This window comes from Microcaecilia unicolor, chromosome 2, assembly GCF_901765095.1.
Source record: "Microcaecilia unicolor chromosome 2, aMicUni1.1, whole genome shotgun sequence".
NCBI lineage: Eukaryota > Metazoa > Chordata > Amphibia > Gymnophiona > Siphonopidae > Microcaecilia > Microcaecilia unicolor.
In genome coordinates, this window is record NC_044032.1 from 338,422,043 (window position 1) to 338,449,599 (window position 27,557).

A 27,557-nucleotide genomic window follows, 5' to 3' on the forward strand; every position below is an offset into this window, starting at 1 on the left:
CTCCCCCTGCCCTCCATCCACCCATGTCCAGCAACTCTCCTCTCCCCCTGCCCTCCCCTCCATCCACCCATGTCCAGCAACTCTCCTCTCCCCCCCTCCAGCCATCCATACCCAGCAATTCTCTTCTCTCCCCTGCCCCCCCCAGCCACCCATACTCAGCGATTCTCTTCTCTCCCTTACCCTCCCCTCCAGCCACCCATACCCAGCGATTCTCTTCTCCTCGCTGCCCTCCCCTCCAGCCACCCATGGTCCAGCAACTCTTCTCTCCCCTGCCCCCCCTCTCCATCCACCCATGTCCAGCAGCTCTTCTCTTCCCTGCCCCCCTCCAGCCATCCATACCCAGCGGCAGCGATTCTATTCTCTCCCCTACCCCCCCTTCAGCCATCAATGTCCAGCAACTGTTCTCTTCCCTGCCCCCCCTCTCCAGCCAGCCACCCATATCCAGCGATTCTCCTCTCTCCCCCCTGCCCCCCAGGTTGTTTGGTGGCTTCGGGGCAGGTAGGAAAGATCCCCAGTCTTTCCTGCCCGCTGCCGGCACTGACTCTCCCGCGGCGCTACGCTCTTCAAAATGGCCGCCGAGACTTACAAGGGCCGCCTCCAAGACTTCAGCAGAAGTCTCAGCGGCCATTTATAAAGAGTAGTTACTTACCTGTAACAGGTGTTCTCCGAAGACAGCAGGCTGCATATTCTCACAAATGGGTGACGTCACGTCGGCCCCGGAGGATTTCAAAGCAAAATCTAAAAATATCTTTTACGGTGTTCCGTCGCGCGAGCGATCGCACTGCGCATGTGCGCACACATCTTCCCGCTCGCTGTGCGGACACGCCCCTCAGTTAAATCCAAAAGATGAAGGAGACAACTCCAAAAGGGGAGGTGGGAGGGTTTGTGAGAATATGCAGCCTGCTGTCTTCGGAGAACACCTGTTACAGGTAAGTAACTACTCTTTCTCCGAAGACAAGCAGGCTGATATTGGGTATCCCTAGCTTCCAGGCTTACACAACACAACAAACAGTGGTCAATTGAGTCTCGCAACGGCGAGGCCAGAATAAAAATTGACCTGAAAAGAAGAAACATCTAAATGAGTGTAGCCTGGAACAGAACAAAAATGGGCCTAGGAGGGTTGGAGTTGGATTCTAAACCCCAAATAAGTTCTGCAGCCCCGAGTGCCCAAACCGACTGTCGCGTCGGCTATCCTGCTGAAGGCAGTAGTGAAATGTGAATGTGTGGACTGATGACCACACCGCAGCCTTGCAGATCTCTTCAATAGTGACTGATCTTAGATGAGCCACCGACTCAGCCATGGCTCTAATTTTGTGAGCCGTGACATGGCCCTCTAGAGTCAGTCGAGCTTGGACAAAAACGAAGGAGATGCAATCTGCTAGCCAAGAAGAAATGATGCGGTTTCCGACAGCAACTGGCATGAAAAGAAATAAACAACTGGGCGGACTGTCTGAGGGAGCTCGTCCGCTCCACGTAAAAAGTGCGCAGCTTGCTTTCGCCAGGGCTTGCAAGATGAGGGAGAAAGAATGTTGGCAAGACAATTGACTGGATCAGATGGTACTCTGATAGCATCGCCAGTAAGAACTTTGGCTGCATGCGGAGAACTACTCTGTTAAGATGAGAAGTAAGGTAAGGCGCTTGAGCTACTAGAGTCTGAAGCTCACCGACCTTACGAGTTGAAGGAACAGCCACCAAGGAAAACGACCTTCCAGGTCCAATACTTCAGATGGCAGGAATCCAGTGGCCCAAATTGAGCTTGCAGCAGCTGGATGAAAACGACATTGAGACCCCAAGATACTGGATAAGAAGTGATAGGGGCTTTGACCGAAGCATAAGAGCCAACTTCCAAAATTATTGGGGGTGCTAAGCCCAACAGAAATAACCCCCCCTAGACACATACAAGGAATTCTCTCAATATTGGGGGAGAAGTAAACCTCTCATGAAGTGGACAGCTAAAGGCTGACCTTCTACACGTTGATGATAAGCACGTATTGCATGAAGATGAACACTGACAGAGTTGGTCTTGAGACCAGACTCAGACAGGTGTAGAAAGAACTCAAGCAAGGTCTGTATAAAACAAGAGGCAGGATCTAGGGCCTTGCTGTCACACCAGACGGCAAACCTCTTCCATGAAAAAGAATAACACCTCTTTGTGGAATCTTTTCTGGAAGCAAGCAAGACTCGGGAGACACTCTCTGGAAGACTCAACGAAACCCACACTCTCAACATCCAGACCGTGTGAGCCAGAGATTGGAGGTTGGGATGTAGAAGTGCCCCCTCGTTCTGCGTAATGAGAGCTGGAAAACATTCCAACTCCAGAAGAAGAGGGAACCATATCTGACGCGACTAGAAGGGAGCGATCAGAATCATGGCTCCACAATCTTGCTTGAGAATCAGCAAAGTCTTTTCCACCAGAGGTATGGGAGGATACGCATACAGAAAGCCTGTCCCCCAATGAAGGAGAAAGGCATCCGATGCTAGCCTGCCGTGAACCTGCAGCCTGGAACAGAACTGAGGGACTTTGTGATTGGACTAAGTAGCAAAAAGATCCACTGAGGGGGTATCTCACTTCCGGAAGATCTCTCGAGCTACAGCCATGCTCAACAACCATGACTGTAGCATTATCCTGCTCAGCCTGTCGGCCAGACTGCTGTTTACGCCAACTAGATAAGTGGCTTGGAGAAAACATGCCGCGTTGGCGGGCCCACCGCTACATCTGCATGGCATCCTGACTCAGAGGGCAAAATCCAGTACTCCTTTGTTATCGAGTACATCACAACCCGATTGTTTGGTTGAATTAAAATAATTTGGTTGGATAGCCAGGAGGGATGCAACCTTCGTCAGCAGCTTTTGTGACTGAGGAAGTTGGACGGGACGCCTCAGAATCAAAATGGAGAGAATTGACCACCTCTGAAGGGAATTCCGAAAACTGGTGAACAGTTGGGTCACATCCTCTAGATACCCTGAACTTGATACCACTGGGAAGCTAGGATGCACTGAGCGGATGTCATGTGTAAAAGTGCTATGGGAGTTACGGGAACTGTGGAAGCCATGTGCCTAGAAGTCTCAATATTTACTGTGCTGTAATCTGTTGAGACGGGCAATCATCGTGTTAAGGGAACACATGCACTCCCAGTCCATGAAGATACGCTGCAACAACAGCTAGGCACTAGGAAAAACATACTCTGGACGCAAACTGGGTATAAGTATCCTGTAAGTCCAGAGAGCATAACCAATCGTTTTCCTGAAGTATGGGAAGAAGGATGCCCAGGGAAATCATCCTGAACCAAATATCTGTTTAGGCCCCTTATGTCTATGATGGGACGCAACCCACAAGGAAGCACCTGGAATAGAATCTCAACCCTTCTTGCCCTGGTGGAACGGGCTCGACTGCATTGGCGCTGAGAAAAACAGAGAGTTCCTCTGCAAGTACCCACTTGTGATGGAAGCTAAAGGATTAAGCTCCCAATGAGCAATGTGGAGGGTTTGATTCCAGATTGAGAATGTATCCTAACCGGACTATTTGAAAAACCCACCGGTTGGAGGTTACAAGAAGTCACCTTTGGTGGAGAAAACTTAAACTTCCCCCCGATAGGCAGATTGGCCGGTACGGACATTTTTTTTTATTTTTTATGGTGGCTATGTTGAATTGGAGCCAGTCAAAAACCGCTCCCTGGTTTTTGCGGAATAGCTACAGGGGCCTGATTAGGTGCATGCCGTTGACTAGAACGAGTGTGCTGTGGCATAGCCTGAACCGGCTGTCGAGAAGTAGGAGTATACGTACGATCCCTTAAGGCACAAGGAAAACTACTCTTCTCTTTAAAGGACTTCCGAGATGAGGAAGTGTATGCACAGAATATCTATAATTTTCTGCTGAGTCCCCTCCTCCAGGTGAGAGGCACACAGTCATGAGAGTCTGCGCATCACTATACCCAGAGCAGAAATGTAGATGTTACATTACAAGTGTCGAAAATGCCCCTGGACAGGAACCTGCGACACACCGTGTGCTACCTGACCACCTGGTGAAAAGGTTTAGCCTACTCCGGTGGGAATGCTCGTAAAGATCTGGCAGGACTTGATTTTGGACGCGATCATGCCAGCCTGGTACGCCATTCTCCCAAAAGAGGCTAAGGATGTATGCTCTGGCCCCGGGGGCGCCGAAGCAAGTTCTTAGAACTCCTATCTGTTCTGAGAGCAGAATCCACCACCGCAGAATCATGAGGTAACTGAGGCCTAATGAAACTGGGTTCCCCGTGGATCCTGAAGATGGATAGTCCAGGATCTCGAGCATCTGGGGCCTTGGGCTGATTCACAATCTCCACTGTAATGTGTCGAGACAGATAGAAGATCTAGAGAATTCTCAGCAGAGAAAACCCTATGGCCTTCATGTTCATCAGATGAGCCATCATTGAATTGAGCTAACTACTCAAACAGAGCAGCTCAGATCCAAACCCGTCCGACATGGAGGCGCGGTAACCTCTACAATGGGGTCGAGAAGTTGACTCTCCAGACGACTCCAGTGAAGGAGAATCGACCCAGTAGGCTGCGAACACCAATACCGGAGGCAGCATCGGTGAAGGAGATCTAATCCCAGGTGAAAAGCTAGATGCCGCAGGAGGCACTAGCACCAATGGCACCCGATGGTACCCATGGTACCGAAGCCGAGGGCAGAATCTGGAAATGCTGGGGAATCGAAACCAGACTGCCAGATGACTTGCATGTCCATAACAGAGATGGGACCGAAGGTACCGATAATACCCATGGCACCGACGGTACCGATGGTACACATGGTACCAACTTGATACCTGGTACCAATGGTACCCATGATACTGATGGTACCTGGTACCGATGATAGTCATGATATCTGGTATCGATGGTACACATGATACCCGGTACCGATGGTACCCATGATACCCGGTACCGATGGTGCCCATGATACCTGGTACCAATGGTACCCATGGTACTGATGGTACCTGGTACCGATAATAGTCATGATATCTGGTATCGATGGTACCCATGTACCGATGGTATCCATGATACCTGATACCGATGGTACCCATGGTACCGATGATACCTGGTACCGATGGTACCCATGGCACCGATGATATCTGGTACCGACGGTACCCATGATACCCGGTACCGATGGTGCCCATGATACCTGGTACCGACGGTACCCATGATACCTGGTACCGATGGTACCCATGGTACCGATGATACCTGGTACCGATGGTACCCATGATACCTGGTACCGATGGTACCCATGGCACCGATACCTGGTACCCATGGTACCGATGATACCTGGTACCGATGGTACCCATGACATCTGGTACCAATGTACCGACGTCCGATGCCAGGATACCTCCATAACAGAGGGAGCAACGCTCTCGGCACCGACTGATGTCTGATGCCCGGATACCTCCATAACAGAGGGAGCAAAGCTCTGGGCACCGATGGTACCGACGTCCGCTGATGCGCCCGAATGACCTGCCAAGCAGGAGGCGCCGAGGCAGGTGGAGACCCACTCGATGCATCACTGTACCCTTTGGGCATCCCTGGCAAGTAGCATACGTCTCGTCTTTGAGACACTACTTGCACTTCTCAGGGAGATGATCCGGCCCAAGACACATCCGCCGATGCACCCAAATGACCTGCAAAGCAGGAGGCGCCGAGGCAGGTGGAGACTCACTCGATGCATCCGGTTGCAGCGGGTACAAGGTTTAAAGACAGTGGTGTGCTGGAACAGGCTCTCACAGCTCTCGAGAGCCATTTGTTAAGTTTTAAATGTGCGCATGTGCGCACATCTTCCCGCTCGCTGTGCGGACACGCCCCTCAGTTCTTCTTTTTCCGCGTCTGAGGAGACACGGGAGTTCGTTAGTGCTTCGTGTTTTCTTCAGGTCCTCGGAGTTAAATCTCTTTTTTATTTTACCCCTTTGGGTGTTCTTTATTTTTTCATTTGTACTTTCTCATGGCAGGCTCATTGTGGCTTACATATACAGGTACTTTTTGTACCTGGGGCAAGGGAAGGTTAAGTAATTGCCAGAGTCATAAGGGGCTGTGCCTGAAATGAGAATCAAAACTTATAAGTTTTTCTTTATAAGTTTCTTTTTTTTTTTTTTTCTTTTTTCTTATTAAACAAGAGTGTGCTGGTAAATTGTTAGCTGTGGGCTCTCTCTCGCCAGCAAAGTAAAACAAGCCCACATTTTAGGATCCATTTTAAAGTCCCAAAATTCCAACAACTTCTTTGGGGTATAAAACACATAATTAACAGATTCAAAAGATATACAACATTTGCAAGGAAATTTTAACACAAAAAAGCCACCTAGATTCAAAATTCTGGATTTATATAAAAGAAATTCCTTCCTCCTTCTTTGTGTATTCCTTGCAATGTCAGGAAAAACCTGGATCTTAGCCCCTAGAAAAGGATCATTCAAGTGACGAAAGTAAGATCGAAATATATTGTTTTTATCTGGTTCTAGAGCAAAAGTAACTATCAACGTTGTTCTTTCAGTTATAATTAAGAGAGAATTCTCCAGAAATTCTGTTAAGTTGAGATTAGACTTATCTTCAGTTTGACCTTTGGGATTCTTTATCCCTGTTAAGTATTGGGCCCTCGTTATGGGCGGAAAGCCCTCCACTGGGATCTCCAAGATTTCTCTGAAGTACTTTTTAAGCATGTCCACTGCAGATATCAATGGACATTTTGGGAAGTTTAAGAGTCTCAAATTATTCCTACGTCCATAGTTTTCAAGGTATTCAATTTTCCTTTCTTGAGTCTCTGTCTCTAATTAGTTCTGAGGTAATATTTTGTAATTTTTCCACTTCACCTTCAATCTTAACATTTCTTTCACTCTGTTCTTGAAATTTAACAGACAAATTCTGATATCCTTGTTTTAACTCCAAAATGTCACCTTTCATGGATATATTCATCTGTGATAGTATAGTACTCACACCCTGTATGGTGTCCCATAGGGTCTTCATCGTGACTACAGCAGGTCTTCTAATTTCTCCTCCAGCAGCCGGCACCAAACTTCCAGGAGTAGAAGAACGAGGTTGACTCAGCCCCTGTTCCGATGTTACACTTCCTGGAGTTGAGATGCCCCTGGGTCCTCCTTCCACGGAGATAGGAACAATCCCTTCCATTCTACATGGCCCCAGAGGGGAAAACTCACTGCCGGGTTGCTGGGGTGCTGTAAATGAGGGAGGACTTAACGTTACTCCCTCTATGCTGCGCTCCGCTCCTGAAAGAACAGGGCTAGTCGAAGCGGGATTCTGTTGTCCCAGGGAAACGACGCCAAAGCTCTCAAGTGTTGTCTGGCGGGTAGATGGCGTCGACTGCGGAACCACGGAGGTAGGTGCCGCAGTTTTCCCCTTCCGTTTGCCCATCGTAGGGAAGTAAACGGAGCCTTCGCGCCAGAGCACTTGATAGTCTAGAGAGCGTCGTGTCCACACATCCGCTCAGATCGCCAACTTGATCTACTGTACTTAACTTTTATTGTTTATCCTTGTTGAAATTTCAACATTTGACTTTCTTTCTGTTATGTCCTTTTTAAGTCTTGAATTATTCTATGTTATTAATGTTTGCCTTCTCCAGATTTTTTTTCTTGTGGCGTTTATTTATTATTGGATGGCTTTTAGCTTTTTATTATTATTTTTTTATTATTTGCTGGTTAAGCAAATCTTTTAATGTTAAATTAAAGTTAAAATGAAATTAGGAGGCAATAAAACTGAGAAAATTGAAAGAACCATTACCTTCAATATGTTTGGCTTTTCTCCTTTCCTTTTCTTGCTTTCTTTTGCTTTTCTTTGCTGCAACAATTTTCTCCCAGTTCCTCTGTTTCCTTAGAACATTCCTCTTTTAATGAAGAAAAAAATAAAATAATAATGTGCATAAAACTTTAAGAACAGAATTAAAACAGCTGTCAGTGTCAAAGGCTTCTTCCCATCAGCTTTAGCAGAGAATTGTGGTTGCTGTGTTAGTCCACTTGGATATGTGGCAAACAACAAGAAGGAAATTCACCAAAGTACACGCACATTCACTTATACAGTATGTTCATATTCAGCCACACAATTTTACAAGATTGTACAAAAAATAAGAGGATTCCACGTGTAAAGGGGAAAAGGATAGTGATAGGAGTGTACTACCATCCGTCTGGCCAGGAAGAACAGACGTATGTAGAAATGTTATCGGAAATTACGGAGGCTAACACACTGGGCAACACGATAATAATGGGTGATTTAAACTACCCCGATATTGACTGGGTAAATGTAACATCAGGGCATGCTAGGGAAGTAAAATTCCTTGACAAAATCAAGGATTGCTTTATGGAGCAGCTGGTACAGGAGCAGACAAGAGGAGGAAAAATTCTAGACCTAGTCCTTAGTGGAGCGCATGATCTGGTGTGGGAGGTATTGGTGCTGGGGCCACTTGATAACAGTGATCATAATATGATCAGATTTGATTTTAGCTTTGAAGTAGGTATACAAAGGAAATCTAATACGTTAGCGTTTAACTTTCATAAAGGAGACTAAGATAAAATGAGAACGGTGAAAAAAACAAAACAAAAGAAACTTAGCAGAGTGGATGCGAGGGTCAAAAATTTACATCAGGTGTGGATGCTGTTCAAAAATACCATCCTGGAAGCCCAGGCCAAATATATTCCGTGTATTAAAAAGGAGGGAGGAAGACCAAATGACAACCGGCATGGTTAAAAAGTGAGGTGAAGGAAGCTATTAGAGCTAAAAGAAAATCCTTCAGAAAATAGAAGGAACTGACTGAAAATAATAAGAACCAGCAAAAGGAATGTCAAGTCAAATGCAAAGCGCTGATAAGGAAGACAAAGATTGACTTTGAAAAAAAGATTGCGTTGGAGGCAAAAACATATAGTAAAAAATGTTTTAGGTATATTAAAAGCAAGAAGCCGGCAAAAGAATCGGTTGCTCCCTAGATGACCAAGGGGTAAAAGGGGCAATCAGGGAAGACAAAGCCATAATGGAGAGATTAAATTAATTCTTTGCTTCGGTCTTCACCAAGCAAAATTTGGGAGAGAAATGGTATTCAATGCTGGCGAATCAGAGAAACTGAATGAAATTTCTATAAACCTAGAGGATGTAATGGGGAAATTTGACAATTGAAGAGAAGCAATCTCCTGGTATTCATCCCAGAGTATGAACTGGCGGAAATATTGTTAGTAATAGGTATTTATCCTTTAGGTTATCAATAGAAATCAAACAAAATAAAACATGGAAAAGAAAATAAGATGATACCTTTTATTGGACATAACTTAATACATTTCTTGATTAGCTTTCGAAGGTTGCCCTTCTTCCTCAGATCAGAAATAAGCAAATGTGGTAGCAGATAGTATATATGAGAGAAACATCAAAGCATTACTTTGACAGTCTGACAGAGTGGGAGGGTGGGAGTATGCATGGGGACATCTAAGCATTTCATTGATATTCTAACAGAATGGGTGTTCGTAGGTGAGAGGAGGGTAATAAACAGAGAAATAAACAGAGAAATACAGCTTTATGTTTTATAATGAGTTAGAAAACCCAGATCCTTATTAAGTCCTGTTTGTTGGGTGTCAAAATATTCAATCATTCTTATTTCAAAGGTCTTACGTTCCTGTATTGTTTTAAAATTACCTTTCCGTATTCTTACTGTGAAATCACTGGTGCAGTGTTCTGGTCTTGTGAAGTGTTGGCCCACAGGGGTGGGGGCCTGACTGGCACCGGCTATTTTCATGTGATATCTGTGCAGATTGAATCTTGTCTTAAGCATCTGGCCTGTTTCTCCAATATAGCATCCTTCGTTACATTTTTTACACTGAATGATATATACCACATTGGAAGATGAGCATGTAAATTAGTCCTTTATGTTGAATATTTTTCCTTTGTGAATGACTGTGGGGTCTTGTGAAATGTTTTGGCATAGTTTGCAGCTGGTTGTGTTACACGGAAACATGCCCTTTTCTTTTTCCATCTGTGTTGGAAGTTTACTTCTGATCAGCTTGTGTTTTAAATTTGGTGGCTGTCAGAAGGCCAGCACTGGTGGGGATGGGAATATCTCTTTCAGTAATTCATCTTCCTGAAGTAGTGGCTGTAGGTCTCTTATGATTTTCCTCAGTTTCTCCAGCTCTGGGTTGTATGTCACTACAAGGGGAATTCTGTCTGTGGCTTTTTTTTCTTTGTACTGTAGCAGATTTTCCCTGGGTGTTTTGAGGGAGGAGGCAATATACTTGGAGATTATTTTGGGGTTGTAGCCTTTCTGTTTGAAGGATGCAGTCAGGGTTTCAAGGTGTCTGTCTCTATCCTCTGGGTCCGAGCAGATACGGTGGTATCTTGTGGCTTGGCTGTAAATAATGGATCTCACCTACCAACACCCATTCTGTTAGAATATCAATGAAATGCTTAGATGTCCCCATGCATACTCCCACCCTCCCACTCTGTCAGACTGTCAAAATAATGCTTTTATGTTTATCTCATATATACTATCTGCTACCACATTTGCTTATTTCCGATCTGAGCAAGAAGGGCAACCTTCGAAAGTTAATCAAGAAATGTATTAAGTTATGTCCAATAAAAAAGGCATCATCTTATTTTCTTTTCCATGTTTTATTTTGTTTGATTTCTATTGATAACCTTTAAGAGTGGACTAACACGGCTACCACACCTCTCTAATTTGTCCTTAAAATTGAGTGTGGTATCGGAAGACTAGATGGTAGCCCATGTAACGCCAATATTTTAAAAAGGTTCACAGAGCGGATCCAGGAAATTATAGACCAGTGGGCCTGACATTGGTGCTCGGCAAAATGGTACAGACTATTATAAAGAACAAAATTAGAGAGCATATTCAAAAACATGGATTAATTAGACAAAGCCAACATGGATTCAGTGAAGGGAAATCTTGCCTCACCAATCTATACATTTCTTTGAAGGGGTGAACAAACATGTGGATAAAGGTGAGACAGTTGGGAGGGGAAGTGACGTCACGGGGCTGAATGGCCGCTTAATCCCGGAGCTCTGTTCTTCCCTCCTGCCCTAAGGCACCATTCGCTACAAACAAACCTCTCACAGACTTCGCAAGAGCTGCAAATCGTTGCCGATTCTCCCAGGACTAATAAGATGAGTAAAAAAAGCGGCTTGTTTTACTTTGCTGGCGAGAGAGAGCCCACAGCTAACAATTTACCAGCACACTCTTGTTTAATAAGAAAAAAGAAAAAAAAAAAAAAGAAACTTATAAAGAAAAACTTATAAGTTTTGATTCTCATTTCAGGCACAGCCCCTTGTGACTCTGGCAATTACTTAACCTTTCCTTGCCCCAGGTACAAAAAGTACCTGTATATGTAAGCCACAATGAGCCTGCCATGAGAAAGTACAATGAAAAAATAAAGAACACCCAAAGGGGTAAAATAAAAAAGAGATTTAACTCCGAGGACCTGAAGAAAACACGAAGCACTAACGAACTCCGTGTCTCCTCAGACGCGGAAAAAGAAGTGGATGTTATTATTGTTGCTTATTTAGATTGCTGACCGCTGAAGACGCATTTTTGCGAAACACGATCGTGTAGGGTCTGTACAATACTAGCTCAGTGAGCAAATGAGATGATAGCTCCTGAGAAGCAGCATGAAGTTGAAGGAAAGAATTACTGATTAAAGATTCAACAGTAGTTCTGTGAAGATTGGAGTCACGCTGAGAGAGAATGTGTGTAAGCCTGTCACAATAGAAAACAGTGAATCAGCAGTGGTTTACGTTGAAAAACAAGACTCTGGTTTGAGCCTGGTGTGGTGGAGAATTGTTATATGAGTAATGGACTGATCTTTAAAAGGCAAAATAACATCTGATATACAGAGCAACTTAAAGACTGGTTACGAGTGGATTAAGTGAAGATCTTAATGAAGAAAAGTTGCCTTTGATTGACTGTGTAATTGACAGACTCCATAATAATATTGTTATTGAAAAAATATATTTTGTGATGAAATTATGAGTGACACAATCATTCTGGGTACTGTAATGATATAGTTTTGGTACTGGTTTTAGAGATTTAAGATTGTGTGAGTGGATGAATGAATGATAGGTATATTGGGATTTTAGACAATAATTGTTAGATTTATGAGATTTAAAGATGTAATAAAGATGAATATAATTGCAACAGTTGTTAAGTATATTATATAAATTTGCTGCAACTATTTATTGAAATTAACCTAAGATAGCAAAAGATATAATATGAGAGACGGTAGTGGATGACCATGTGGGTGTAAGGGCGAATGGAGGAGGGGGGATTGGGGAGACCTGTTTATACTTGGTTTTCAAGTTATTTAATACCAACTGAAGTTTGGCCAGTGGGGCCACTTCCTTCGAGGTCCCAAGCAGTTCCGTAGGGTGCTGGTTGGTGGGTTGAGGAGAGCGGGAGGAAGGGAGGGGAGTATGGGAGGGGAGGGGGACAGGGTAGGAGGGGGAGTTCGTTCTTGGGTATGGGGGGAAGGGGTTAGATTGGGAGGGGGCAAGTTAGAGTTAGGTCCAAGTCTTCCCGGGCTACCACGCTATTCCTTTTACCAACGAAGTTTAAATGGTGGATTTTAGGGTTTGCACATATAACATAAATGGGGCTGAACTTGCCATATAAGAGGCATGCATTGGGGCGTGAATTAAATTTAATGAAGCCGCAAGTAGTCTTCTTACAAGAAACCCATTTCCAACAGAGGCACGAGGGTCTCTTGATTTCTAAGCAATACCAGCAGGTGTACTGTGCTTCCGATGTCACTGGTACAAAAAAAAGGGGGTGGCCATAATGTTTCACAAGGACACCCAGGTACAGGTATTGCATTCAAGAAAGGACAGGGAGGGCAGATTTTTGTTCTTGCATGTGTTATTGGAGCAGGAGGAATGTACACTGGCTAGTGTATATGCCCCAAATGAAAGGCATGAGAATTTTTTCCAGCGCCTGAGAAGGGAATTGCAGTCCTTTGTCAAGGGTAAACTAATAGTGGCTAGTGATTTCAATGCCACGATGCAGCCAGGCTTGGATAGATCAGCTCCTCCTGCTCCAACCGACTGTAGAATTTCTCGTGCTTTGAAATGTTTGACTGATGATATGGGGTTATATGATGTGTGGAGAATGGGTAACACCAGAGGGAGGGCATATACCTTCTACTCATCAGTGCACCTCTCCTACTCCAGGATTGATTATATTTTTTTAGATAAAACTTTGTCAGTGGGGGTGGGAGGGGCTGCTATAGGTCATATTACCATATCAGACTATGCCCCAGTCTGGGCCAATATCCCATCCTTACAAGACGAAAAGCGAGATAAGAGATGAACGCTTAATAATTCATTGCTACAAGACCCGGAACTGGTGGCGAGATTTCTCCCAGTTTTGCAAGAGTACTTTGATGTTAATATGGATTCTGGCCCGGCACTGGGGACAATCTGGGATGCCTTTAAGGCAGTAGCGAGAGGGTATTTTATTAAGCAAGGTGATCGAAGGTCGAGAGCCCATAAAGAACGTTTGTCCCACTGTATGGATACAGTGGGGGAAATAAGTATTTGATCCCTTGCTGATTTTGTAAGTTTGCCCACTGACAAAGACATGAGCAGCCCATAATTGAAGGGTAGGTTATTGGTAACAGTGAGAGATAGCACATCACAAATTAAATCCGGAAAATCACATTGTGGAAAGTATATGAATTTATTTGCATTCTGCAGAGGGAAATAAGTATTTGATCCCCCACCAACCAGTAAGAGATCTGGCCCCTACAGACCAGGTAGATGCTCCAAATCAACTCGTTACCTGCATGACAGACAGCTGTCGGCAATGGTCACCTGTATGAAAGACACCTGTCCACAGACTCAGTGAATCAGTCAGACTCTAACCTCTACAAAATGGCCAAGAGCAAGGAGCTGTCTAAGGATGTCAGGGACAAGATCATACACCTGCACAAGGCTGGAATGGGCTACAAAACCATCAGTAAGACGCTGGGCGAGAAGGAGACAACTGTTGGTGCCATAGTAAGAAAATGGAAGAAGTACAAAATGACTGTCAATCGACAAAGATCTGGGGCTCCACGCAAATCTCACCTCGTGGGGTATCCTTGATCATGAGGAAGGTTAGAAATCAGCCTACAACTACAAGGGGGGAACTTGTCAATGATCTCAAGGCAGCTGGGACCACTGTCACCACGAAAACCATTGGTAACACATTACGACATAACGGATTGCAATCCTGCAGTGCCCGCAAGGTCCCCCTGCTCCGGAAGGCACATGTGACGGCCCGTCTGAAGTTTGCCAGTGAACACCTGGATGATGCCGAGAGTGATTGGGAGAAGGTGCTGTGGTCAGATGAGACAAAAATTGAGCTCTTTGGCATGAACTCAACTCGCCGTGTTTGGAGGAAGAGAAATGCTGCCTATGACCCAAAGAACACCGTCCCCACTGTCAAGCATGGAGGTGGAAATGTTATGTTTTGGGGGTGTTTCTCTGCTAAGGGCACAGGACTACTTCACCGCATCAATGGGAGAATGGATGGGGCCATGTACCGTACAATTCTGAGTGACAACCTCCTTCCCTCCGCCAGGGCCTTAAAAATGGGTCGTGGCTGGGTCTTCCAGCACGACAATGACCCAAAACATACAGCCAAGGCAACAAAGGAGTGGCTCAGGAAGAAGCACATTAGGGTCATGGAGTGGCCTAGCCAGTCACCAGACCTTAATCCCATTGAAAACTTATGGAGGGAGCTGAAGCTGCGAGTTGCCAAGCGACAGCCCAGAACTCTTAATGATTTAGAGATGATCTGCAAAGAGGAGTGGACCAAAATTCCTCCTGACATGTGTGCAAACCTCATCATCAACTACAGAAGACGTCTGACCGCTGTGCTTGCCAACAAGGGTTTTGCCACCAAGTATTAGGTCTTGTTTGCCAGAGGGATCAAATACTTATTTCCCTCTGCAGAATGCAAATAAATTCATATACTTTCCAAAATGTGATTTTCCGGATTTAATTTGTGATGTGCTATCTCTCACTGTTACCAATAACCTACCCTTCAATTATGGGCTGCTCATGTCTTTGTCAGTGGGCAAACTTACAAAATCAGCAAGGGATCAAATACTTATTTCCCCCACTGTATGTTGGGAGACCTGGAGGTTAAATATAGAGAGACCGGATCTGTGTCCGACCTCCGAAGGTTGCAAGCCATGAGATTGGAAATAGCTACCCTGCATGAGGAAAGTTTGAAATTTGTGCATGCAAGGGTTAACCAGGTGTACTACGAATGCACTAATAAACCTGGTAGACTATTGGCTACTAAATTAAGAAAACTGAGAGCCGATAGGCATATCCTAAGAATGAAGGATGCACAAATCCACACAGATAAGGGACTGTTTTGCACAATATTACGAGACTTTATATCGGGAGGATGCCACTGTTCAGATGGGAAAAACAGATGAATACTTGGCTGCTAGGGGGTTGGCAGTTTTAACTGATACTCAGAGGGCGGACCTGGATCAGCCGGTGAGAGCTGAAGAGGTGCTAAAGGTTATTAAAGCTTTACCATCAGGGAAAGTGCCAGGATTAGACGGATTTACAAATGAATTTTATAAGACCTTTGGATCTCAATTGGCACCTTACTTGACCATGATCATTAATTCTGTAAGAGAAGGAGCCTCTCTTCCACTGACGATGATGGAGGCATGGGTGGCGGTTATACCAAAGCCTGCCAAAGACAAAACCGAGTGTGCCTCATACCGGCCAATATCGATACTTAATGCCGATGTTAAAATCCTGGCAAAAGTCCTGGCCAACCGATTGGGGAGGGTGCTACCTAGTTTAGGCCATCCAGATCAGGTAGGCTTTGTAGCCAACAGACAAGCTATGGACAATATCCGCAGAACGGTGGATCTCATATATGCTGCCCAGACAAAGGCGAGCCCTGTGGTGTTACTAGGGCTTGATGCTGAAAAAGCCTTTGACCGGGTCCACTGGGGGTACCTTGACAAGGTCCTCGCTAGGGTTGGGATAGGACTTCAATATAGGACCTGGATTGGGGCACTGTACTCGGCTCCACGAGCATGTGTGAGAGTGAATGGCGGGCATTCGGCGGCTTTTTCGCTAGGGCGAGGTACTAGGCAGGGGTGCCCGCTGTCTCCCTTACTCTTTGCATTGGCAATGGAACCCCTGGCCGAGGCGATTAGAGAGCACCCGGACATTGCTGGTGGGCAGGAATATAACGTCGCCTTATTCGCAGACGACGTCCTGCTGTCTCTAACAAATCCTTTAATCTCTCTGCCAAATCTAATGAAAGTGACAGGGGAGTATGCTGGGATCTCAGGCTATAAACTTAATGCTAGCAAATCCACTGGACTGGCGGTGGGGCTCCCCCTGAGCTTAATGGAAACATTGAAGACATCTTTTTCTTTTAGGTGGGAGGGCAGTGCTTTGAGTTACTTGGGTGTGAAGATTTCGAGTGATTTGAATGCATTGTTTGACAACAACTACCAGTCCCTTAGGAGGGAAATACAGAGGGACCTGGACAGATGGTCGACTATGGGTTTGTCCTGGTTCGGGCGCATTGCGGCGATTAAAATGAACATTTTACCCCGACTTCTGTACTTGTTCCAGGTACTGCCTTTGAAGCTGTCCAGGACCTTCTTGTCTGGGATTCAGGATTCCCTGATCCGGTTTGTTTGGAATCATAAAAGGCCACGAATGCCCCGAGCACTGTTATATAAAGTCTAAAAGGGAGGGAGGATTGGGAGTTCCCAATCTGACCTGGTATTATTGGGCGGCACAAGCTAGAGGGGCAATTGACTGGTTTAGAAGGGAAGACCATAAAAGGTGGGTGGCTATTGAACAAGCTTTAGTGGGATCGCGTGCACTTGGGCATTTAATGTGGTTGCCCAGTCAATATAGGGGAAGGATAGATACATTTCCGCCTGCAGTCCAGGTCACTTTTCACTACTGGGACTGTATGTTCCTGGACCGACAACCGATAGTATCAGGCCTAGCCCCAATTGTGGATAAGCCCTCATTTGAACCAGGTATAGGCAGTAGTAATTTTTGTAGATGGGCAGCCTCAGGCCTAGAATTACTAGGGCAATTGCACGTGGGAGATACGGTTGTGCCCTTTGGGAATTTGACGGATGATTATGGTCTTGGGTCAGGTGACTGTTATGCTTATACGCAGCTCCACCATTTCCTGAAAGGGCCTGTTTACGGAGCATGCCTAAGGCGTGACATACACCCGATGGAGGAGGTGTGTGTTAATACTAAGCGCACGAAGGGTCTGATATCCTTTCTATACGAATATCTAATGAGGCGCTCCAAACCACCCACACTACACAGAAAGCGGTGGGAGCAAGAGCTCCAGTTTACTCTACCTGAGGCTAGTTGGTTGACACTTGAGAAGCGGATTTGAAAGTCATCATTGGCAGTGGCCCTGCAGGAAAATGCTGTTAAGGTATTCTATAGATGGTACTTGACACCGGCTAGGCTGCACCACATGAGCGCCCAAATATCCCAAAGATGCTGGCGAAACTGTGGTGAGGTGGGTTCAGCTGGGCACATTTGGTGGACATGTTCCAAAGCGCAAGCCTATTGGAAAGGCATACGGGCGCGCCTTCAGGTGTGGATTGGTAGGTCTGTGCAGTGGCATCCCTCGATCTTCCTCTTGGGGGGGCGGCCAGAAGGCCTTACGTAAGATCAGTGGCTTCTTGTGCATGCCTCTCTGAATGCTGCCCGAGTAAACTTAGCACACAGTTGAAAATCTCCATTAGTTCCTCCAATGGTGAGATGGATAACCAAGGTTAGATACATTTGTGAAATGGAGAGATTGACGGCTCTGAAGAGAAAAACACTGCCTAAATGGCAGAGGATTTGGGAACCCTTCTTGACTAAGTGCTCTGAATAAAAGATGTACTGGATGACAATCTGGGAAGACGGGAGGGGGGAGGGAGGGAGGTGTAGACAAATTGGGGGGGGGGGGGGGATGTTAATATGTAAAACCAAAAATGTTGGAAGTATACTAAGGTTAAGATAAGACATTGTTACACTGTTGGCCGAATTGTTAGATACGCTATCTCTATTTGAGCTGCAATGCTAGCAGAATTTTGTATTCCATTAACACTGTTCAGAGAAGTGTAATGACTGTGTTGATTAAAGACTTCAATAAATTAAAAAAAAAAGGTGAGACAGTTGATATTGTGTATCTGGATTTTCAAAAGGTGTTTGACAAGGTACCTCATGAAAGACTCCAGAAGAAATTGGAGAGTTATGGGATAGGAGGTAGTGTCCTATTGTAGATTAAGAACTGGTTAAAGGATAGAAAACAGAGAGTAGAATAAAATGGTCAGTAGTCTCAATGGAGAAGGGTAAACAGTGGGGTTCCTCAGAGGTCTGTACTGAGACCGCTGCTTTAACATATTTATAAATGATCTAGACATGGGAGTAACTAGTGAGGTAATTAAATTTGTTGACGACACAAAGTTATTCAAAGTTGTTAAATCGCAAGAGGATCATGAAAAATTACAAGAGGACCTCACAAGACTGGGAGACTGGGCGTCTAAATGACAGATGATGTTTAATGTGAGCAAGTGCAAAGTGATGCATGTGGGAAAGAGGAACCCGAACTATAGCTACGTAATGCAAGGTTCCACATTAGGAGTCACCGACCAAGAAAGGGATCTCAGTGTCGTTGTTGATGATATGTTGAAACCCTCTGCTCAGTGTGCGGCGGCGGCTAAGAAAGCAAATAGAATGTTCGGTATTATTAGGAAAGGAACGGAAAACAAAAGTGAGGATGTTATAATGCCTTTGTATCGGTCCATGGTGCAACCAAATCTTGAATACTGCATTCAATTCTGGTCACCGCATCTCAAAAAAGATATAGAGGAATTAGAAAAGGTACAGAGAAGGGCGTCGAAAATGAAAAATGGGATGGGATGACTTCCCTATGAGGAAAGGCTGAAGTGTCTAGGGCTCTTCAGCTTAGAGAAAAGACGGCTGAGGAGAGATATGATAGAGGTCTATAAAATAATGAGTTGAGTGGAATGGGTAAACGTGAATCGTTTGTTTACTCTTTCAAAAAATACTAGGACTAGGAGGCATGCGATGAAGCTACAAATTAGTAAATTTAATACAAATCGGAGAAAAGTTTTCTTCACACAACATGTAATTAAACTCTGGAATTCGTTGCCAGAGAACGTGGTAAAGGCGGTTAGCTTAGTGGGGTTTAAAAAAGGTCTGGACAGCTTCCTAAAGGAAAAGTCCATAGACCATTATTAAATTGACTTGGGGAAAATGCACTGCTTATTTCTGGGATAAGCAGCATAAAATGTATTGAACTTTTTCAGGATATTGCCAGGTATTTGTGACCTGGATTGGTCACTGTTGGAAACAGAATGCTGGGCTTGATGGACCTTTGGTCTGCCCCAGTGTGGCAATACTTATGTACTTATAAGCATGTAGTACATGTAAAATATGATTCATACATTTCACTAGTTTCCTTGTGCCTTTTCACTGGTGGCTCAAGAAAAGCTACATGCAAGTACACTAGGTATTTCCCTGTTCCTGGTGGGCTTACAACCTAGCTGAGGCAATGGAGGGTTAAGAGACTTGCCCAAGATCAGAAATAGCATGAGTAAGATTTGAACCCTGGCATTCCTGGTTCTCAGCCCACTGCTCTAACCAATAGGCTGTTCCTCCACTCCACCATTAATAGCAACACAAGAATATTGGTTCTCAAACTGTTCCTCCACTCCATCCCATTTAGAAGGATATGATTTTAGCCTAATGAATATAATTGGGTCTGCCAGAACAGTTTGGGCAGCGGAAGCACTGGGATTTCTACTACCCTGCAAAGGACTGCATATCCTCATAAAATACTTAATTACTCTGACCTTATATTTGCTCATGACTGCTTTACACAGTCTGGGCAGTGGAAAGCTCCATAATTAGGAAGAAACCCAGTAGTCAGTAGATATAATAATATAGTTTATTAGTATCAGTATCTTACCCAAAGGCAGTACAGGCAAATTATGCATTCATCTCTGGATCATGATGGGACGTTTCACACAGCAGGTGCAGTCTGATCTCTCTCTTCAGCCTTCTGGGGACTTCTGCCCTAACACCCTTCAGACTGCCCTTTTTATACCCTTCTGACTCTATTCATCCCAATGGACCCTAGTTTTCTCACCAGAACTCTTTGGTCCTTATCAGTTGATAAGAATGACTTCAGATGTTCCCAAGCCTTCCTCTAGCCCCCCTTTTGGATGTTCTCATCCTAATTGCACCTGACCTACTCGTATCTTCCACTAGCCAAAACATCTTCGCTCATGACTTCTCGCAGGTGCCAGTCCCAGCATTGTTGACAGAGCAGACCCCCCCTCCCCTGTCAGCTCTCTGAGAACTTACTTCAGCATTTGCTGCAGTAAAATGTATTTTGTGTCAGAGATTATCTTTGATTTTTACAGGCCTAGTTCTTAGCCTGAGCCATTGGCCTGTATTTCACTGAGAGCAAGGGACAGCATATTTCTACATTCCCCTCTTGGGGGCCTGGCACACATGACTACTATTGTGTGACCATCCTTTCCAGAGAGCTCCTAGAATCCTGTGGGGGGGGGGGGGGGGGGGGGATGTATATGTCTGAGGTGACATGGGTGCTTTGACATAGTGAGGGACAAGGCCATAGCAAGAGTCAGCATGTGGATACATAATTATATGCTGGATGAAATGTAGCGTTGGGATTCCCCGTTTACCATAACCAACCCAAGGGGCCTAACTATCCTACATCTACCCCTCTGGGGCGGAGTGAGACTTGGAAACACGAGGACATTACTTTTCATCAGTGATAATGCTTATGTTTTATGCATGCCAGTGAATGAAGTTGAATATTCATATTCTTTAATAAGCACCTGTTTTGCATGCATACCCTACACTTAGGCATTTATTCTTAGTATCACAGTAAATGATGGCAGTGAGCTGCCCCCATGAGGGCATTATGGTAAAATTATGTATCATACCTGATAATTTTCTTTCCCTTAATCATAGCCGATCAATCCATAGACTGGTAGTGGGTTGTGTCCATCTACCAGCAGGTGGAGATAGAGAGCAATCTTTTGCCTCCCTATATGTGGTCATGTGCTGCCGGAAATTCCTCAGTATGTCGATATCAAAGCTCCATCCGCAGGACTCAGCCCTTAGAGAATTACACCCACAAAGGGACACTCTGCCCAGCTCACCACCGCCGAAGCGGGGGAGGGGAAATATTCCAGCGCACCACCGCCGGGGCGGTGGGCGGGAAACCACACCCACCGACGCAGGGGGAACTGGCTTATCCTGCAACCGCAACCACAGGAGGAGCTGGCTTACCCTAACACCGCCGAAGTGGGAGGGATACAAAGCTACCCTACAGCCGCATGAAGCGGGAGGGAGCGCCGGCATAATTTAGTTATCAATCCAGCCACCGCCGAAACAGGGGGAGAGGAAGCAGCAGCTCACTGTAACACAAAATCGTCTCAACTCGAAGAAACTTCGATTAGAAGAACTTGAACACGAAGTCCTCGTGAACAGGAACTGAAGACTGAACTTGAACCTGAAATATAACCAGAACACAAACAATACAGATATCTGGGAGGGGCTATGGATTGATCGGCTATGATTAAGGGAAAGAAAATTATCAGGTATGATACATAATTTTACCTTCCCTATCATCAAGCCGATCAATCCATAGACTGGTGGGATGTACCGAAGCAGTACTCACCCAGGGCGGGACATGGAAATCCCTGAACGCAACACTGAAGCCCCAAACTGGGCCTCGGCCCGAGCAGCCACATCCAAGCGGTAATGTCGGGAGAAGGTATGAGTCGACGACCAAGTAGCCGCTCTGCAAATCTCTTCCAAGGAGACAGATCTGGACTCCGCCATCGAGGCTGCTTGTGCTCTAGTAGAGTGTGCCTTCAGCTGAATAGGCGGAATCTTCCCTGCCGCCACATAAGCTGCCGCGATCGTCTCCTTGACCCAACGTGCCACCGTAGGCTTAGATGCCTGCAGACCCTTACGAGGGCCTGCGAACAGCACGAATAGGTGATCCGACTTCCGGAAATCATTGGTCACTTCCAAGTATCTGATGATGACCCGTCTAACATCCAGGTATTTGAGCGCAGGGTACTCCTCTGGGTAATCCTCCCTATGAAAGGAGGGTAGGCAAAGCTGCTGATTCACATGGAATTGAGAAACGATCTTGGGCAGGAAGGAAGGTACTGGGCGAATCGACACTCCTGCCCTCAGTGAATCGCAGGAACGGCTCTCTACACGAGAGCACCTGGAGCTCGGAAACTCGGAAACTCTTCTGGCTGAGGTGATAGCCACCAGGAAGACCGCTTTCAACGTCAGGTCTTTCAGCGATGCCCTTGGCAAGGGCTCGAAGGGCGGCTTCTGCAAGGTCCGTAGCACCAGACTGAGATTCCATGTAGGCACTATCGAGTGCAGAGGAGGGCGCAGGTGATTAACTCCTTTGAGAAAGCGCACCACATCTGGCTGTGAAGCCAGGGAAGCCCCCTTCAGACGACTCCTGAAGCAAGCTAGAGCCACCACCTGGACTTTCAGCGAACTGAGCGACAGGCCTTTCTCCAGTCCCTCTTGCAGGAACGCCAACACTGAAGATATTGGAGCAGTGAAGGGCGATACAGAGCCTGCCTCGCACCACGACGCAAAGGTACGCCAAACCCTGGCGTAAGTGGTAGAAGTAGAGCGCTTCCTCGCTCTCAGCATAGTGGCAATGGCCTTGTCTGAGAAGCCCTTCTTCCTCAGCTGCTTCCGCTCAAGAGCCAGGCCGTAAGACCAAAGGGGGAGGGATCCTCCATCACCACGGGACCCTGATGCAAGAGGCCCTACTCCGCTGGCAGCCGCAGAGGGCCGTCCACCGAGAGACTGATTGTCTGCATACCAGGGACGTCTGGGCCAATCCAGACCCACCAGGATCACCCGGCCCGGATGCTTTGCCACCCGGCCTAGCACCCTGCCCATCATGGGCCAGGGCGGGAACACGTAGAGAAGCTCCTGTGCCGGCCACTGCTGGAGAAGAGCATCAACTCCTAGAGATCGAGGGTCCCGTCCTCTGCTGAAAAAACGCGGCACTTGGCAATTGGCCGCGGACGCCATCAGATCCAGGCTCGGCCGGCCCCAGCGCTTCGTGATGTCCAAGAACGCCCAAGCAGACAGTTGCCACTCTCCGGGATCCAAGGTATGGTGACTGAGAAAGTCCGCCTTGACATTCATGACTCCCGCAATGTGGGCCGCCGACAGCTGTTCCAGATTCGCTTCCGCCCACAGGCATAGCTTCATGGCCTCCTTGGCTAGAGGGGCGCTCCTGGTACCTCCCTGGCGACTGACATAGGCCACAGCCGTGGCATTGTCCGACAGGACCCGCACCGGCCTCAGCACCAGTACCAGGAGAAACTCTAGAAGCGCCAACCGAATGGCTCGGAGTTCCAGGAGGTTGATGGACCATTTTGTCTCTGCAGGAGACCAGAGCCCCTGCGCTGTCCGTCCCAGGCAGTGGGCTCCCCAGCCCGTCAAGCAGGCGTCTGTCGTGACGACAACCCAATCCGGGGTCGTAAGAGGCATTCCTGCGGCAATCCACCTGAAATTAAATATGACCAAAACCGAGCTTCTCATTTTCCCCCCCAAACCCACCTCCCCGCTCCCCCCATTTTCTATTTCTGTTGATGGCTCTCTCATTCTCCCTGTCTCCTCAGCTCGAAACCTTGGGGTCATCTTTGACTCTTCTCTCTCCTTCTCTGCTCATATCCAGCAGATTGCCAAGACCTGTCGTTCCTTTCTTTACAACATCCGTAAAATCCGCCCCTTTCTTTCCAAGCACTCTACCAAAACCCTCATCCACACCCTTGTCACCTCTCGTTTAGACTACTGCAATCTGCTTCTTGCTGGCCTCCCACTTAGTCACCTCTCCCCTCTCCAGTCGGTTCAAAACTCTGCTGCCCGTCTCGTCTTCCGCCAGGGTCGCTTTACTCATACTACCCCTCTCCTCAAGACCCTTCACTGGCTCCCTATCCGTTTTCGCATCCTGTTCAAACTTCTTCTACTAACCTATAAATGTACTCACTCTGCTGCTCCCCAGTATCTCTCCACACTCGTCCTTCCCTACACCCCTTCCCGTGCACTCCGCTCCATGGATAAATCCTTCTTATCTGTTCCCTTCTCCACTACTGCCAACTCCAGACTTCGCGCCTTCTGTCTCGCTGCACCCTACGCCTGGAATAAACTTCCTGAGCCCCTACGTCTTGCCCCATCCTTGGCCACCTTTAAATCTAGACTGAAAGCCCACCTCTTTAACATTGCTTTTGACTCGCAACCACTTGTAACCACTCGCCTCCACCTACCCTCCTCTCTTCCTTCCCGTTCACATTAATTGATTTGATTTGTTTACTTTATTTATTTTTTGTCTATTAGATTGTAAGCTCTTTGAGCAGGGACTGTCTTTCTTCTATGTTTGTGCAGCGCTGCGTACGCCTTGTAGCGCTATAGAAATGCTAAATAGTAGTAGTAGTAGTAACTCAGCGCCTTTCGCAACGCTGGATCCAAAGAAAGGCGTACAGCGTAATCCTCCGAGACTGGTGTCCACTGCCGCAGAAGAGAGTGCTGTAGTGGTCTCATATGAGCCCTGGCCCAGGGCACTACCTCCATCGTGGCTGTCATGGAGCCCAACAGCTGCACATAGTCCCAAGCCCGAAGAGTAGAGGAGGCTAGGAACTGGTCCACCTGGTTCCGAAGCTTGACGCTCCGGTTGTCCGGCAGGAACACTGCCCACTTGGGTGTCGAATCAAACTCCCAGATACTCCAGGGACTGAGTCGGGCGCAGCTGGCTTTTCTCCCAATTGATGATCCATCCCAGGGACATCAGAAGAGCAATGACCCTGTCTGTAGCTCTCCTGAACTCCGCATAGGAAGGGGCTCGGATCAGCCATTCGTCCAGATAGGGATGGACTTGCACTCCCTCCTTACGGAGGTAAGCCGCAATGACCACCATTACTTTGGAGAAGGTCCGCGGAGCCTTAGCCAACCCGAACAGGAGGGCTCTGAACTGGAAGTGTCGGCCCAGTACTGCAAAGCGCAGAAAGCGCTGATGAGACGGCCAGATGGGAATATGTAGGTAAGCTTCCTTGATGTCCAGGGATGCCAGGAATTCTCCCTTTTTCACCGCAGCTATTACGGAGCGGAGAGTCTCCATCCGGAAGTGCCGTATCTTTAAGCCCGATTGACTCCTTTGAGGTCGAGGATAGGCCGAACAGCACCTCCCTTCTTTGGCACCACGAAGTAAATGGAGTAACATCCCTTGCCAAGTTGATCTACTGGCACTGGGACCACCACGCCCAAGCGGAGCAGGTTGTCCAAAGTCTGCTGTACTGCCGCCGCTTTGACTGGAGACTTGCAGGGAGAGTTTACGAACCCGTCTGTTAGGGGCCGGCAGAACTCTAGCTTGTAGCCGTCTCTGATGACTTCCAGAACCCAAGCGTCTGAAGTTACCCTGGTCCACTCGCCCAGAAACGAGGATAGCCGTCCTCCGATCTGCTCTGGGGCATGGACCAGGGCCCCGTCATTGGGTACGAGACCCTGGGGGAGGGCCGGAGGTAGAACCTCCGGGACGGCGGTCCCTGTGAAAGGAATGCTCCTTGGGGGAGAAGTTCCACTTGAAAGAAGAGGAGGAAGAGGAGGCCGACTTGCTTGGGCGATACCGACGGGCTTCCTGAAATCGGCCCTTGGAGGGACCAGGGCGAGCACTGCCGGCCCGTCCTGACCTCCGGCAACCTCTTGCCCTTAGATGTGCCGAGCTCGGTCACGATCTTGTCCAGCGCGTCCCCAAAGAGCAGCTTGCCTTTAAAAGGCAACTTGGCTACGCGAGATTTTGAGGCATGGTCAGCCGACCAGTGCTTAAGCCACAGCCACCGCCGGGCAGAAACTGTCTGAGCCATACCTTTAGCCGAGGCTCTCAAGACATCACACAGCAAGTCCGCCAAGTAGGCCAAGCCCGACTCCAGGGCCAGCCAGTCCGCCCTCAAGAATCCGAGGGGGAAGCCTGCTGCAAAACGGTCAGGCATGCCCTGGCCACATAGGAGCCGCAAACCGAGGCTTACAATCTCAGGGCGGCAGCCTCAAAGGCCGACCTTAAGGACGCTTCCAATCTCCTGTCCTGAGCATCCTTCAGGGCAGTGCCACCTTCCACCGGCAGAGCTGTCTTCTTAGTCACCGCAGTGATTAAAGAGTCTACTGTAGGCCAGAGAAAGGCCTCCCATTCACCCTCAGGCAGAGGGTACAGACGGGACATGGCTCTGGCTATCTTAAGGCTTGCTTCAGTGGCATCCCATTGAGCCGAAATTAAAGTCTGCATGGCTTCATGAACGTGGAAGGTTCTGGGCGGGCGCTTAGTTCCCAGCATAATGGCAGAGCCAGCTGAGGCTGAGAGAGGGCCTTCCTCCGGACAGGAAATTTTCAGAATGCTCATGGCCTGCACTAACAGGTTGGGCAAATCCTCTGAGCGAAAAAGCCGCGCTGCAGAGGGGTCATCCGCTCCATCCGAGCGGGGATCAGTCTCCTCCACAGAATCCCCTTAGGACCTTTGGGAGAACTCAGATACGCTGCCCTCATCCACATCGGAGGAGACCGAGTCCCCTAGGGCCTGGAGGTCCACCCAAGGGCGCTTGATCATGGAAGCCTCATCAGACAGGGGAGCAGGGGCAGCGTTTTGCATAAGGAAAGCCTGACACAGCAGTAAAATAAACTCAGGGGAGAAACCCCCCAGTCTGTGCACTTCTGCAGCTTGGGCCACTGCACTAGAGGCACTCTCAACCTGCACTCCCAAGAGCGGGGGGAGAGGCGCGCTGCGCATCTAAAATGGCGTCTGCCGCAACACTCCGTGAAGGAGCCGCGTGGGAAGAATGGCGCTTTAATTTCGCCGACTTTATACCGTCGCCCAAGTCAAGGGTGACCATACCATTAACGTCTTCCACCTCAAGGGCGGCCCAAGAAAGAGCCGACCGAGCAGCGTGGCCGGCCACAACCGGGAGGGTGGCCAGCAGGGGATGGGCGCCTAAGGCGGGAAAAACCGCAGCACTGGAGGAAAACCCGGGGAACTCTCCCGATTCCGAAAAGGCGCCCAAGAAAGGCGTCTCTGCCTTTGAACCCCCCCCCCCCCACTAGACGCGCGCACGCGGTCCGGGGAGCGTCTTTTCGTGCCCTTGCCATCCGACGCCATAGCCACGTGGAGACCGTTCGGGGAAGCCCTGCCTGCTAGGAAAAGGTAAAGTTACCTGCTTCTCGCTCCAAGCTGCAACGATTTGGAGTCCCAGTGAGCAGCTGCAACCAAGGACGTCTTTCTCTCAAGGACGTCTATTTTTCTGTTTTGTTTTGGTTTTTTTTAAACGTAGCCAGCGGGAGGGGGGAGAAAAGGAGGGACCTGGCACCACCAGGTTTGCACTTGCTCACAAAGAGCCCTCAACCCCAGGTACTCAACAAAACCTAAACAATTAGGCTTGGAGACCTAGCCAGAGCTGCTG

The 27,557-nt window shown here is 47.5% G+C and overlaps 1 protein-coding gene across 1 annotated transcript in view; it reads right to left on the reverse strand.

Annotated features, from left to right (window-relative positions):
• The window catches only part of TRMT10B (tRNA methyltransferase 10B), a 174,981-nt gene that overhangs the window by 139,401 nt on the left and 8,023 nt on the right, over positions 1–27,557 (reverse strand). Inside the window, exon 2 of the mRNA XM_030194378.1 lies at positions 7,750–7,852. Within this exon, the coding sequence (XP_030050238.1) occupies positions 7,750–7,852 (103 nt within the window). The remainder of the gene's footprint in view (positions 1–7,749; positions 7,853–27,557) is intronic.